Source organism: Botryllus schlosseri, chromosome 2, assembly GCF_051294905.1.
Source record: "Botryllus schlosseri isolate E-star chromosome 2, Bs_hap1, whole genome shotgun sequence".
In the NCBI taxonomy this organism is placed as follows: domain Eukaryota; kingdom Metazoa; phylum Chordata; class Ascidiacea; order Stolidobranchia; family Styelidae; genus Botryllus; species Botryllus schlosseri.
In genome coordinates this window covers 37,375,930-37,391,046 of record NC_137237.1, presented here as the reverse complement: position 1 = coordinate 37,391,046, position 15,117 = coordinate 37,375,930, and the positions used below count along the sequence as shown (strand labels likewise).

At 40.3% G+C, this 15,117-nt stretch overlaps 2 protein-coding genes across 2 annotated transcripts in view; both read right to left on the bottom strand.

The window, feature by feature from the left end:
• Positions 1-5,840: 5,840 nt before the first annotated feature.
• The window catches only part of LOC145434596 (uncharacterized), a 269,611-nt gene continuing 260,334 nt past the window's right edge, over positions 5,841-15,117 (bottom strand). Inside the window, exon 2 of the transcript XR_013913479.1 lies at positions 5,841-6,039. The gene's annotated coding sequence lies outside the window, so the exon portion shown is untranslated. The remainder of the gene's footprint in view (positions 6,040-15,117) is intronic.
• LOC145434688 (sepiapterin reductase-like) lies at positions 6,150-12,494 on the bottom strand. Its single transcript, XM_080312035.1, has 4 exons — positions 12,448-12,494; positions 10,656-10,921; positions 10,264-10,606; positions 6,150-6,806 (listed from the first exon to the last, which is right to left on the bottom strand). The coding sequence occupies exons 2-4, from the start codon at positions 10,910-10,912 to the stop codon at positions 6,558-6,560; spliced, it is 849 nt and encodes a 282-aa protein (XP_080168161.1). The 5' UTR covers positions 10,913-10,921; positions 12,448-12,494; the 3' UTR covers positions 6,150-6,557.

Sequence of the window (15,117 nt, the reverse complement as noted above, 5' to 3'; positions counted from 1 at the left end):
GGTTTATAGCGAATATCGTATTGGTAAGCCATGAGCGTTAGTGCCCATCGCTGTAAACGTTGCGCTGTAATCACAGGAATTTTCTTGTCCGGCGAGAAAATAGCTAAAAGCGGTTTGTGGTCCGTTACGAACGTAAATTTTCTACCATACAAGAATTGACGAAATTTAGTGACTCCGTAAATGATTGACAGAGCTTCCTTCTCTATTTGAGAGTGAGATTTTTGCGAATCGGAAACCGTTTTCGATGCGTGCGCGATCGGTCTCTCTTCGCCATTGTGCTCGATTGAGAGGACAGTACCGATTCCGAATTGAGAAGCATCCGTTGACAAAATGAGCTGCTTGTTTACATCATCATCTCTTGCTGCTTCTCAAGAATTTTCAAAATACCCGATTCCATGATATATATTCGTCGCAGAAAAACTTTGAATCCGACTTCTGACACCAATTGTTATGTTCTTGATCTTGTTTGAACAACTCAATGCGACGAGGTTGCAATAAGAAATCAGTATCTTATCAGCAGTATAACTTTACTACAGGCGACACGATCCAGAGTGCAGTTAAATGGAAAACCACGAGACAACAGAACACAGGGTATAAATACAAGCACGACACACGAGGAAATAATGATTGGCTGTGATTACTAATCCTATAGAAAGAAAGAGTTGTACGACACTGAAACGTAAATGCACGAACATAACAATTGTTCTCTTACAAATAAATTGACCGCACACGAAGTGATCGGAGCTTACAGCTTACGTTGTCGTAACTCAAGTAGTAAAGATAGTAGTAGTAGTAATAGATTAGCAAAATGTATATTTCTGTTCTCTGTTCTTACCAAACCTCTTGTTTTATTGAAATTGAAGTCAAATATAGTTTATATGGACCTCAACCACTGGCGCAGGCTCGAATGGTATCATATCCATTTGTAAATGGATAATGTATTGCATCTTATATATTCGTTTCTCTATTCTCTATTTTGGCTGGTAACTATAAACTGAGGCTATGCAATTACGTAGTTTAACCTTTAAGTATATGTGAGCGCACTGTAAAAAAAACCTCGATTTACCGCGAAATGTTTGGAAGCACGGTAGCCAGAGATTTCGTGGTAATGTGACATTACCGTTAGTCAATGTAAATTTAACTTACACTCGTCCGGTAATCTCACTTTACATGCCAGACTGTAATGTTACAGTCACCTCCGGTATACCCAATCTACATGTTCTCCTGTATATTTGCCACTGAGACTGTAATTTTACCGCCTACCTACATACATTCTGTCTGTGTAAATCAGGATTACATACCAGCTTGTAAATTCACGTACATCCCATACCTATCGCAAAGCAACCCTATGCTAAAATATCGCAAAAGCTACTTCACACCCCCAAAACTACACTGGAACAAACTGTATATTCATTCACGATTCACGATGAGAAGGTTATCGATGTAAAAGTATCGCTGCTGGAGGTCTAATTCTTCGTTAGGAGACATGCAGTAACACGAGTGGTCTCCCACCATCGGCCAAACTTCCAATTGTTTCTTTTTCTCGTCCTCATTTCTTCTGTGTAACTAGTATCTTGCAGATCCACTAAAAAGAATTCATGCGTAAGTCGCTATATTGGCAAAAGTTCCTAACCTAGACATGATATTATAAAGACTAACTAAGACAAATAGGCTAACAAAAATATAGCAATTGTTCAAGTACCGGTACTGGTACATTGTGTGATGACGGCTCCGCCTTTTACATGATATAGCAGAGATTCCTGACTTACTTTATCTAATGCAGCGGTTTTCAACCTTTTTGGACATGCGCCTCCCTTGGCAATGGCCAAAAAAATTGCGCCCCTGCACTTTTCGTTATGTCAAAAAGATCACATCATCTAATATAGAGATAGGCTATATGTTAATCTGTTTATATTCATTCCCGGTGAACTCCGGACTTTTATACTTTTAACAAAGGCCTATTGTACGCATGAAGTATGGCAACTAATAGTAGCAGTATCACATATTACTGTCAAATATTCATCCTTTATCAGCCCATGTGATCAGATTCACTGGTAGGGTTCATGAAGGGAGTGCTTTCGAAAATATAGGGCAAGTTATAAATGATAATGCATCTTCGTGTGGGCCAATTGTTACTAGTCATGCACTTTGTTGCATGCTGTTATTTTTTGACCCCCGATCAGGATTGTCCATCGTATCGGTAGTGGAAATATATTGAAATCGCCCGAATGTACCATAGAAAAATTTCTTTCGTGAGGAGCACAGGATTCTGATTCCTGCTCAGATTGAGAAAGGCGCTACTGTATTAGAATCGAAAAATTAAGTTATGTTGAATAGCGTGAAGCGCGAAAAAAATTTCAAGATTAATTGAAATCTCTAAAAAATTGGGAGTGAATTAGTAATTTTAATTTGCATGTCGACGGATGCTAACGCATACTAATTGAATTAGGTGTCAACGGCCGCACAAATTCCCTTCTACGGCAGCGGGTTGCCCATCCCTAATCTAATAGTATACATATGGTATGTCTTACGCCAAGTTTGAATCTGTATTTAAGTCTTTACCATTCTGACAAATTTCCCCAAACTTGTTTGAAAATAGCAAAAAAAAACATTGAACAGGACATCAATTTATTTCAAGGTAAGTTGCACTGAGACCAATCCTAATGCTGGTAGTGACTACAGAGAACGAGGCGTCGTTCTGTACTGCCATGCTCAATTTGATCAGTTTTGGAATTGAATTAAATTGATATAGGGTAGCTTAATTGAGGGCGAAACCAAGCAACCTATATTGCATTCAAGTCTGTCTTACGCAGTGCAGTTCGCCAGCTATTAACAACAGCTACGGTACCCAGCGCACCGGGCTTGAGGCTACTGCCAAAGCTATGAAGTAATGAATGACTTAAACGTGGGAATTCCTCTGTCTAAATCTTCAAAGAATATCACAAATTTGGTCAAATGAAGTTGAGCGCGACTGCTGGAGTTTGAATTTGGCGAGCTTTCTTGAATACGAAATAAGTTTCATCTTCTACAATCGTCTTCTGAAAATGGTTGCGAAACACGTTTAGTCAGAATTCATACAGACTTAGTCAATTTCTCGCGTTCCCCAAGTAGGTTGAGAACCACTGATATTATGTATTGAAGCAAAAGATTCCTCATTTGAGGCGGCATGCGTGCCAAACAAATCCTGCAGTGGATGAAAACATCTCTATGCTATGGCCCGAAAATGACACGAACATGCCAAAAGTTTCAACTCCTGTGCGGCGGAATATGCGGTGTCACAGGTCACTATATAAGTCGACTAATATCTCAAAATAGAACAGAGAATACGGCAAATGAAATCAAAGTCATCCCGCTGGTGTGCACATTCGTAGATATTCCCGGTAACGAATACTATGTAGTACAGTACCTTTTACGACGCGTATCCCGTTCAGCGTTCCTAGGAATCTTCAACGATCGCGTCCACTTTCTTCAAGCGCAACAAGCTTCGCTCCACCCTTTGCTGAAATCTCAATAATGGCCAGACGACGACAGGACACTCGAACGATTTCGAAATAAGTGGTATTCATCCGCTGACATGCCACCAATAATATTTACTGGCCACCGCGTTAGAATGTTTGATTTAGGTCGTTTTTTCATACGGAAACATTTATCATTACATATAGTTCCTTTCTTTTTCATGAATTGATATTTATTCCATGTGTTGTTCACTACTTACCGTACTTACTTAACCAGACGCTGCTTGTGATGTCACAGTGGTGCGTTGGTTGTTTACTACGAATCTCAGAAAAAGCAGTAACGCGTAACGGTAACCTAATGTTACGTATTACAGCAGTGGTTCCCAACATGGGCGATTTGGCCGGCCAGGGGGGCGAAAATGACGAAGGGGGCGACAGGGGGGCGAAAATGGTCAAAGGGGGCGACGGGGGGCGAAAATAGCGAAGGGGGCGATAGGGGGCGATGACGAGTCAAAACGGCTGACCTTTTTTTTTTTTTTTTTTAGTCAACCCACGGAAATTTAGTTACAAAAAGTGTGTCAAATTAGACATCGAGCCGAAAATTTGACCATTTTTTTGTTTTAGTCAACCCGCCGGTGATTACAGTTTGTATGCCCAATTTTCGGTACACAAAATTTGGGGGGCGATGACCGGTGTTGACCTTGAAAAGGGGGCGATGGGTCCAAAAAGGTTGGGATCCACTGTATTACAGGTTGCCTCGCATTGTTCGCCATTAACAAATGGTCAACTGAGCATGCGGTGCTGATATTTCTAGTTTCCCAAACAATATTATACATCCTAAACTGATATTCTAACTCATCAGTAGGGCGGGTTTTTTTTACCTAAAAAAAAGAAAATTTTGACCTAAAAAATCCAAATTTTGACTTTTTTTGACCTAAAAAAACTGAATTTTGACCAAATTTTGACCTAACGTATGCAAATTAGGTGTTTTCCCACATAATGTTAAAATTGTACCAATTATCTTCATTTCTGGTTGGAACTGACTGTCCTAACGAAGTAGTTTGGGCTGAAAAAACGTTTTGACTTAGAAAAAGGCAACTTTTTACACAAAAAAACAATATTTTAACGAAATCTGGCCCTACGAAGAATTCCAGTGGTTGGTCACAATATGTATTATGGTAGAAATAATTGAAAAATTTTGTAGTACAACGAGGATACTTTCCTACATTCTTGTGTAGAAAGTGCATGTCCTTACTAAGAAGATTGCCAATGACGTTCAACAGCTGCAGTTGTTGGCTGATAGCACTCAAGTTCGGCGTACACTGCTGGTGACACGCTTTGTATCTCATTCTGACGATGTTGTCAACATCACAATTTTTCATCATGCACTTCTTCATATAGGAATGATGCAATGCGCTAGAAGTCTTTCTTCAGTTAGGATATTGCGGTACGTTGACCATAACACCATGTTTACCTACTTGTACTTGTTTCATTTGACCGTATATGATTCACAATGAGCAGGCAATTAGCCGTTTACAACAGTAGGCCTATCAAATAGGCTACAAGCTGTAAAATATCAAACGATAAGTTCACCGACAGTGCAAAATCTACGTTGCAAACGAAATGCAGACGTCAAAAATTTTGTGAATTTATGGAAAATTTTGACAAATTTTGACCTAACGCTACAATTTTGACAAAATTTTGACAAATTTTGACATGTCAAAAAAAACCGTCCTACTCATCAGTCATATCCGTGACAACGAATGTAACCAGCGAGACCGGCCGTATAGCCAAGCCATAGCCTTATAATATAATATAGTGGCCATGGTGTACCACACTAGCTACGATTGTCAGTTGTTTCTTTTACCCTACTATGTACTATACTGAAATTGGTACTAGGGCCAACAATTTCCGTAAGACAGACCCCAGTCTCGCGAACGAGGTTGAATCAGGTCGAAATCACCATGCACAAGAATGATATCAGTAACATTCAATTCAACGTATACATTGGCTGCAGAGATTTTCAAGCAAATCAAATTTGCCAATAGCCTGGTAAACTTCAGTAACAAGTAACTGTCAGTAATTTTGCGAAGAAATTCTGGTAACTTGAATTTACAGTTAAATTGAGGTAATATTACATATCAAAATGTAAAATTACAAGCTACGCTAAGCTATTGGCTGCGACCGGTAATTCGTTGCAAAATTGACAGAGATTTCCCAGTAAATCTACCAGATTTTTTACAGTGCGATACAGCGCCTTCTTGCATGCATATTTAACTCTATATTCGGTCATTGTTTCACAATCAATGACCACTCAAACTGTATTTCAGACAGCTAGCAAATTGCAATGATGTAATCATGCCTCATACATACTTCGAAAAGGCAACTTGACTTGAAATGTGACTTAACTCGTGACTTGACTTGAATTGACTCGACTTGATTCGAGTCACCTCCAAAAATCGAGTGACTTGACTTGACTCGAGTCATCTTCGAAAATCGATTGACTTGACTTGACTCGAGTCAAAATGTGCAATGATTCGAAATGACTCGTGACTCGAAGGTAGTGACTTGATCCCAACACTGGCTAAATATCAATGCTGCAATACTCAGATGCCGAATGCATTGCTCGGTTTGGCCTAAACCGCTAAGGCTTAAGATTACAGTACCTTGCAAGTCCTCATCGCAATTGCTGGCAAAGCGAACGAAGATATTGATTTTATGGGTTTTATATATCCGTTGATTTACCCAGATGATACATTTGGAGACGCATAAAAAGTCAGCATGTACTTCAGCATTGTGACATAATGTAGCCAGAATAGTCGCTAGGTACTCTGGACAGTGCATTAATATAGTACTTCACTGAGATGTGGGGTTGGAACTAACAATAGGTTCACGTTCACGTTCACGCAGAACCATTTAAAATGGTTCGCGTTCAGGCGAACCTAAACCTTTCAGAGGTCTACACCATCCCTAATATGCACAATATAGGCCTATGCATTGCGCACTGCACATATACAGCGCAAGGAACATTTTGAGCGCAGGTCAATCAGTTGTTGACATGAATTAGGCAATTGCCCACTACTATAATGAAGTGATGACAAATCATTCCTTCACGTCATCATAATCAACGTGATCCCCGTTCGAATAACAGTCCATGCGCAACAGCCGAAGGAGCTTCCTAGCAGACTGCTTGCACGTGACGAATTTTCCACTGGCTTCTAATTGGCGAAATGAATGAGAAGTGTTGTGCCTGTTTGTTGTCGACAGTATTGTTTTCGTCATGTTCGTGCCATGCAAGGCACCCGGCGCGTAGCTCAGTACACGCACGTTAGGATTTTCCATAGCGAGAACCTGTAATCCAGCGTGCAATATATCGGGTTACATCGACTGAAATATGATCCCAATTCATTCAAATGCATGTACACTGGGAATAGCGGGAAATTTTCAGAACTACCTAATCAGAAATCGCTGTTTAGCGTTGTATTATTTCCTCACTCGTTTCCAATGTCAGTGAGCAGCTAAGAGAAATATATTTGTCTCGTGTGTATTGCCATGATGACCATTTCGTTGAAGAATTGATCTTCAGCTCTTTACAAGTAAATTGTAGGAAATCAAAAGAGCAAATGAGTACACACTATAAAATATACCTATCGCTGCCATGTCGAATCACAACACAATAATTACACAGAGGACTCCCTGAAATTTTGAACTCGAATCATGTTTTAAATAAGTAACTTAGTTTCTCTGAACAACTGTGGCGGTGACTGACAAAGAAAAATTCAATAACGTAAATAGCCAGTAATATTCACTCTGAGGTAGTCAGTAACGAAGTACTTTTACTTGTTCGAAGTACTCACGTGGTTATTTTTCTATGATATTTAAACTTATACTTATACTGGTTTTGTTGATAAAAGTCTTACTTTCTACACTTGGGATTTTTTTTAAATGAAAAGTACTTGTAGGGCTAGTTTGCATCAGCTTTATCAGTAAAATTGTCACACCCACTTGACAGAATAGACCAGTTGTTCCCTACCTTTTTCTCTGCATTACTCACTTCAAATTTATTCCGAAATCTCATTCCCTACAACCTCTAAAACCTCTATCCAACGCTAAAATGGGCTCCTTTCAATATAATTTGGTGAGACTTTGCTTGTTTAGCATAGACTGAATATTAGCCCCACAATTGCTAGTGACGATCTGTGTAAAGAAAAAGTCAATGACTATGACAGTTGCACAAAACTTATTTCGAGTAAACTATGGTCGTATAGTCATTCCGTTTATCAATCTTTAATGCATATGCCGGGTGTCAGGGCTATCTGCTTATTTGAGTGAACCCAATATCTCAGGGTTTACCAGTAATCCACAATATCGTGCGAACGATTTATTGTACGTCATTGCACGCGATATAATTGTCGAGTGTAGTTAACTGGTAACCAATGTTGCGCCTCCCTAAATATGTATCTAATGGATATGTAATTTTTTCCAAGTGCGTCAGTTCCGCACCGTAAACCCCTGAATTTCCCAAGAGATGGGACAGTTCCTCCTGTTGGGAACCACTGGAATAGACCCTATATGACTAAATATCGACTCACTTAGTAGTTGTGTTATTAGTCATTCGCGTTATTCGAGAAGTTGCATCCTGTAATTTGAAAAGTTAACTTCTAAAAGTATGCTATAACCACTTGACAAAATCTACTTTTTGAAACTACTAAGTTGAGTACTTTTCGGGACTTCATTTACAAATTACTTTGAGGTTGATTTAACATGTCTTGGTTGTCGTTACTTCTACTTGCCCCGGGTAGGACATTACGTCGGTACTTCTTTGTCTTCTTTAGTACAATCGATGAATATTTTGATTACCTCCTTGTGCTATATATCATGAATTTCATTATGGCGAATTGTCGCTTGTTACAGTTCTGCGCTTACCACCCAGTCAACAAAAGTGTGTATATTCAATGCCGAACCAGGCGAAGACAGTGCAGGAGAGAAGTGAACGCAACCGTTTTGACATTACAGTGAGGCGGCACCTCTGATGTACAAAAACTGATCGCTCTCGAATTCAAAAGATCGATTGTTCTCCTTTCCATCGGTCGGCCGGGCAGATTGGTGTCAGCGTTATTAACCAATCAAATTGCGCATGATTATCACGCGGCTTTACCGTGACGTCTCTTCTGCCAAGCTTTGCCAGGTTCGTGAGCACCTGAGCGTGGAGTCATTGTGATGTCATATGTCATCGGATGTTGTTTACCGTTGCACACTTGAAGTTTGAATTATCGTCCGTACCGTCGAATTGTATTTCCGAGATTATAGCGATGGAAGGGAATATGAATGAAGTTTTTCGTTGAGATAAGTTGAGCAGGAGATAGTTCAGGTTATTATTGAAATTTCCTACATGCTTGTTTAGATGTGTATTGGTAGCCAAATGGTGTTTCGACTAGCAGATCAGTCATATTACACTGTAATTGCTTGCTTGCGTTAGGCTTATAAAATAGGACTTGATATAAATGCTGACTTTGACTTTTCCGTGGCCTGAAATGTCAGGTTGGTGGTATTGAACAGCGTGATACTTGTAAAGTGCTCTGAACGTAAAACGTACTACCGGTCCTTTGATATTTTATTGCTAAACCGCGGAAGTGTGTCGCTGACCATCGCCGAATCTTGACGTGTTATAGTTATGGCTTTGACATCATTTGTTAGTGCATTCATTAATGTAGGCTATGTATATTAACGAAACATGGGATTTGGTCAAACAATCTATTGTCTGTGTCTGCAATATCTGTGACGGAATTTACAATCGTTGATGTTCGTTACAACAGTTGGCATTTCAACTGTTCAGCCAAATACTATGTCTTGTGATAATTTCTGATTAACATTTGTGATACTCATGTCAGTTAACCTACGAGTTGTTTCGTTGCTATAGTAAGCCTTTATTTTACAACTGGAGACTGAAGCCATGAAGTGATTGCGATATGCCCAAATATCCGTGGGTAGACGTCTGATGGTGAATTGAAAAGAATGCAGCGTTGGCGAAGGCAACAGTTTATAAAATATCGTGCTCTAAGCATTGGTTCAACCTGCAGCGACAATGTCCATGATCACCCGTCCATCACTACTAATGATATCTGGCTGACAGTACATCGCACGAATATGAGGCCAGTGGAGTTACCGAGATATCAGAGACCAGGCTAAGCCTATACTTGGGATATATCATTCACGATTGGGTTCTGAATGATGTTAGCGTGCTACACAGTGAGCTGGATGCTGATGGTAGCTCCGCGTTGCCTTGATCCTATTCTTCCCGCCAAGGCACAGACTTGTTTGATAAACCAGATATTGTCTGTATTTTAATTCAAGAGCAGGAATAGTTGTATCAAACTGGTCCAGGAAAGAAGATCTCTCTATATCTCGACTGTGTCGTTTTATGCATTTCATATGACCGTCTGTTTGTATTTGACCGGTATTTTGAATGTATGCTCGTGCTGGATTTTAATATAACTAACACGACAATGAAAACATATTGTGAAATTGTGATGTCTTTCAACATAAGGTTAATATATCTGCCAGAAAGCAACCATGATTCAGGTAGCGATAGGGTTACGAGCGGTTGTAAGCTGCAGTGGCGAGAGGGTTAATGAACGGCAACAAAAGGGTTAATGAGTCTGCGGCTGAAGTGCGAAAATTGTTTCTTTTGAAGCATCATTTTGACATCGAATGCGCGTAATACGCCGGGCGATCGCTTCCCATTTTGTTGACTGGGCATGTGACTGCCTGAGCGATGCATTTTAGACATTAAAATAATGTTACGTACTTTGAGCATGATTTCACGGGCTGCCTTTCCCGCCGAGTAGAGGCTCATGCAAGTCAGTGGTTGCAGAGCGACAAGCGAAGTAACGTTCACAACAACTGTATCCATCTCATTTTCCCCTGCTCTCGTCCAATCGATGAACTGCCCCGTTAAGATAGGGATATGTGCCAAGTTGACGAAAAAGTAATCGGTTATTTCTTCGGGGTTACGAAAGTCACACAGTTCTTTAGACATGTCTCCCAGGGTCCCGAAATTAAGTATCAAGATTGCCGATAAGAACTTGGACGGCGTCCAGTCCTTCACGCAATTCAGAATCGTGTTAACGATATCCTGTTGAAGTACATTTCTGAATATTAGTGAGTGCATACGATGTATTTAAAATATTTCACATTCAACTTGCTTCGGATTTAGACAAATCTGATGTCATTGTTATTATCTGGACGTCGCCCACTGCGATCCTGTCTCTCCGCTCCAACTTCGCAATCCGCGCAGTCTCTTCCAAACCATCTTTATTGCGAGCAGTTATTGCTAACACAGACCCCTCTGTAAGTTCCGCAGCTAGTTCGATAGCGATACTCTTGCCCAGGCCTTGACTGGCACCAGTGATGACGGCGAATGTTGGCGCTTGAAACAAAAGCTTTGCATGCGCCATCGAACCTGCCTGTACACGAACAAAACCTCAAAGAAATACCTGCACCGCTGAACGTTTCACGAAGTCGCCTAACTCTTCAAATTTACTGAGGTTTAAATCGGGACATCGTCGATTCGATTCTTATGGTTATCGGATACGATGTCATGAATACGTTATGTGTCGCACGTGCATAGTAGAAGACGTATTTATGCGCTTTATGTTAGTGTGCCCATTCTTACATATTCAAAAGAAGGCATCTGGAAATTCTACCGATGCGGAACCAGATTTAAATTGTTATCATTATTTCCGTGCACAATTTTACCTTCTATTTAATTCGTATTGGGCACCTCATTAATATAATACTAGCGGATGTACAATAGAGAGGGACATGCACTGGAGCCTGACTGGAGATCCGGACGAATCTTTTCGTGTATGGCAGGAGCCAGATTTATATTTCTCTGATACGGCCGGAGACGGGTCGGAGCCAGATTCGTAATTTTTTCGTACGTCCAGAATCGCTATTGAGAATATTGCTGAGCAAGACTGTTGTCACTACCAACCCCACTCCAGTAGCCGCCAATACAAACCTGTGAGTTTTTATTGTCATGTATCATTTGTTCCGCTATTCAATATTTATCCTGAACCCATTCAGAATGATCTACTGCTGTTGTGGTTTATAGAAATCGGAACTAGAATAGATGATTATTATCGGAATTTTTGGGATAGAATCCCGGCCATTTCAAAAGTCAGGTGTAGTCGTCGGATCGGTGTCGAACCAGAGAATTGAAGAGACAGGATCGGCAAAGACAGCTAATATTTACTTGGTCCGAACCCAAATATTTGGCGACGGGATAGACACTTCTATTAGATAGCATGACCGCGATCCAACACAAATGCGTTGCAAGTTGTCGTCCATCCGAGGTCCGTTCCAGAAATCCTATCTATGTGTTGGAAACTTAACTAAACTCCTACCCCACATGCGATACGCATAAGCCGCATCTTACAAAAGCCTAGAGCAGTGGCCCCCAGGGGGCGATTCGGCGGTCTAGGGGGGTGAAAGAACGAAGGGACCGATAGGGCGGCGATGGCCCGGTAAAACGGCTATACTGGAGTCAACTCGAAAAAAATACCTTTTTCAGTCAACGGACGGATAATGTGAAAGAAAAACCGCATTTCGGGAGCTGAGACGGAAAGTTGACTTTTTTGTCAACTCGCCCGTGATTGCAGTTTGTAAGCCCATTTTTAGGTTCCCAATATTAGGGGGGCGATGTTCGGTGTGGAGCTTGAAAAGGTGGCTATGAGTCGAAAAAGTTTGGGAACCACTGGCCTAGAGCGAAGGTGGGCCGTGCTAAAAGTCGTCAGATTATGAATCCTAATAAAAAATATAGGTCGGATGCAAACGAACACAATATAGCACACCAGGAATATCAAATAATTGGGAATAACTCTGTAAACAATTGACGCATGAGAAGGATGCTCATGGCGGGCCAGTAATAATTTATGAGCGATATCTTCGGTAATTGAATATAACTTAGAATTGTATAATAGAAACCCACCGTTCCTTCAAGCCGTTCCAAATCTCCAAAGCAACAGCCGCTAACAAACAAAATACAGTAAAAACGCAGTTCAGGTTCTTATATTTCACGATGCTCTTGATTCACTTGAATGACTTGACCGGTTGTGTTTACGCCAATTATTTGGCATGAGTTTCCGTGGAGGATCTAATTGGTAAAATCAATCCTCATGGTACCAAGAATGTCTTCCAATTACTGTATATTGCCTTAATTATGCCTATATTTGCTCAAGCGACGTAATTAATGGGAGTTTTTCGAATCTAAAATCCCGTGTTTATTTTCAGTATGCAATTTCTTATATCATGGTGGTTGACGTTAGTAAAAAAAATCTAGTGTTTTCCATTTCGATAAACAACACTACTAATAGGAGCTAATATATACTCCATCACACTAGATTGCTTTCAAATTTCATCTGCTCGAAGAATCGTCGCGTCTGCGTGGAATGATACGTGTTAAATGGAAACGATATAGCCTGCATTCTACGATATTAAAGAATCATGACAATCCACAAGTTATTGATGTTTGAAAGATATATTGTAATTTGCATTAACAGATCACATATGCTACGAGACAACTATTACGCATCCGTCTTTTTTGCGCATAGTTGGCAGAGTGACATCTACTTTGCGAATGCATTGTCCGAACTATCCTAGGCGTTTGATTCCGACATGGCACATGAGTTAGTCGCCAAATTGCGAAAACCAGTAACGAGACACAGAATAAAGTCACATACTAAATTTTCCTACGACATATTCCCGCAAGTTCGCGGACTAATACTAAGGGGATCCGGATTTTCACTCACTTTTACAAGGTAATAAACAGTTTATTATATGCCCGTTGAAAAACCCGAATATGTCTGGGTAATAGTACATGTGCTACGAGTCCGAATCGTCTCTTGATGGTCTTGATCTCGCTTTGTGCAAATATTTTCTTATGTCGTGATGTCATGTCTTCTATCCCCGAAGACGGCTTGTTTTACGTCAATCACAGCCCACCTTTTTGATTGTCATACACGGTGCGACTCTCGTCTGCCAACTCGGGCTTTCCCCCGAGAAATCCGATAGAGAAAAATAACAAATCATAATGGCTTAGAAAATACCGCAGAAAAATTCGGCCAAGACATTGGGCCGTTTACTCTGTTAGGTAAACATCTCAGCGCCCAGTCCAGACTTTAACTAAGCGGTTGAAACTAGGGTAACAACTAAATTCGCATTTTATTAACATGTTATCAACAGGATGAACCCAATTACACTTGGGAAGGGTTCGAGATAATTTTGGTAATAATCGTCAGATTAAATTTTCGTCTGTCCAAGACACACACGCACAATGTGATGTACAAGACACAATGTGATGTAATGAACAGACAGTGGGTGCCGAACGACCAGTTGGGGACTCTTAAACAAGCATCCACCTCGACCAAGTGTCCGATGTCACAGTCTTCTTCGAAACGAATCTTTCTTCGTCGGTCCTTTTAAAAGCAATTTTTTTCTCATTTTTTTTTGTCTGGTCATTTTTCTGGGCTTTCCGGCTGTCATCGCATGAACAGCCACACGGGAGGCAAGGAGCCCAAAACAGCGAGAGCGTGAGTGATTCGGTTTCGAATCGCGTAAAACGGTTTGGATGTGACTCATTACGGCTTTTTATCCGCATGGGTGATGTGAAAAGTCCACGTACCTTTTTTGCTACCACGAAGACCATACTCTTCATTAACGCTAATTGTCTGTTTTTCGACCATACCTATCTGACTTGGACACCTGCAGATAATTCTAGTCACTTCTATTGAAATACCGGTGAAGTAATTCTAATCTAATTTGTGAGAAGTTCAAATCTGGTAAAATTGTTTAATTTCGTGAAAATGCTATAGTCGAACCAGAATATTTATCATTGAGTAGAACTGTCTTTAGAGAAACGAGCCAAGCTCGGTGTACAGACATTTTCCATTCTCATGCTCGAGAGAATTATGAACTCTGATTCGATACAAATCAAACTTAATTCAAATAATAATTTTAGCGAATTCAGTAATTCCAATTCTAATTAAACTAAGAAAAATCTTTCTAGCTATGATTTTGATTCCGATCTAATTGAAGATATGTGAAGCTAGAATTCTAATTCTATCTAATTTGGAATAGCTGAAAATTTTCTAGTTGTCCTACTCCCAGAGCTATGTCATTGTGACCGGCCGTGAATTAATAAACACTTCAAACATATCCATTTCACACTCAAATTCGTGGACTTGTACATGTGTTGCATGTGGCATGCTGTGACTGTGATACATCCAATCCAGGTTTCAATGCTTCCAGTATGGGAAAGAAGTATTGAAACTATAGCTATCGTTGATAGATAACATGACTCTTAGTCGAAAGGGGCGTATAATTTCAATACTCGACTCTATCAACATTACATTTGATTTACTCGCATGTGATAACTAGTATGCCAAGCCCCAGTTGTTCGAGCTACTTGAGTGTTGAATATATCGACATTCGAAATACATAAACCCGTTAGTATTACAGGAGCACGGGAGTTTATAGTTTAACGATCGAGGCTGCTACAATGTATAGCTGAGTGATCTCACTGATGATCAGATAGGAATTTCACGCTGGTGCCTTTACTGACGACTCCTTTCTGGGAGCGTTCTTGGTTTCGCTCCCCATT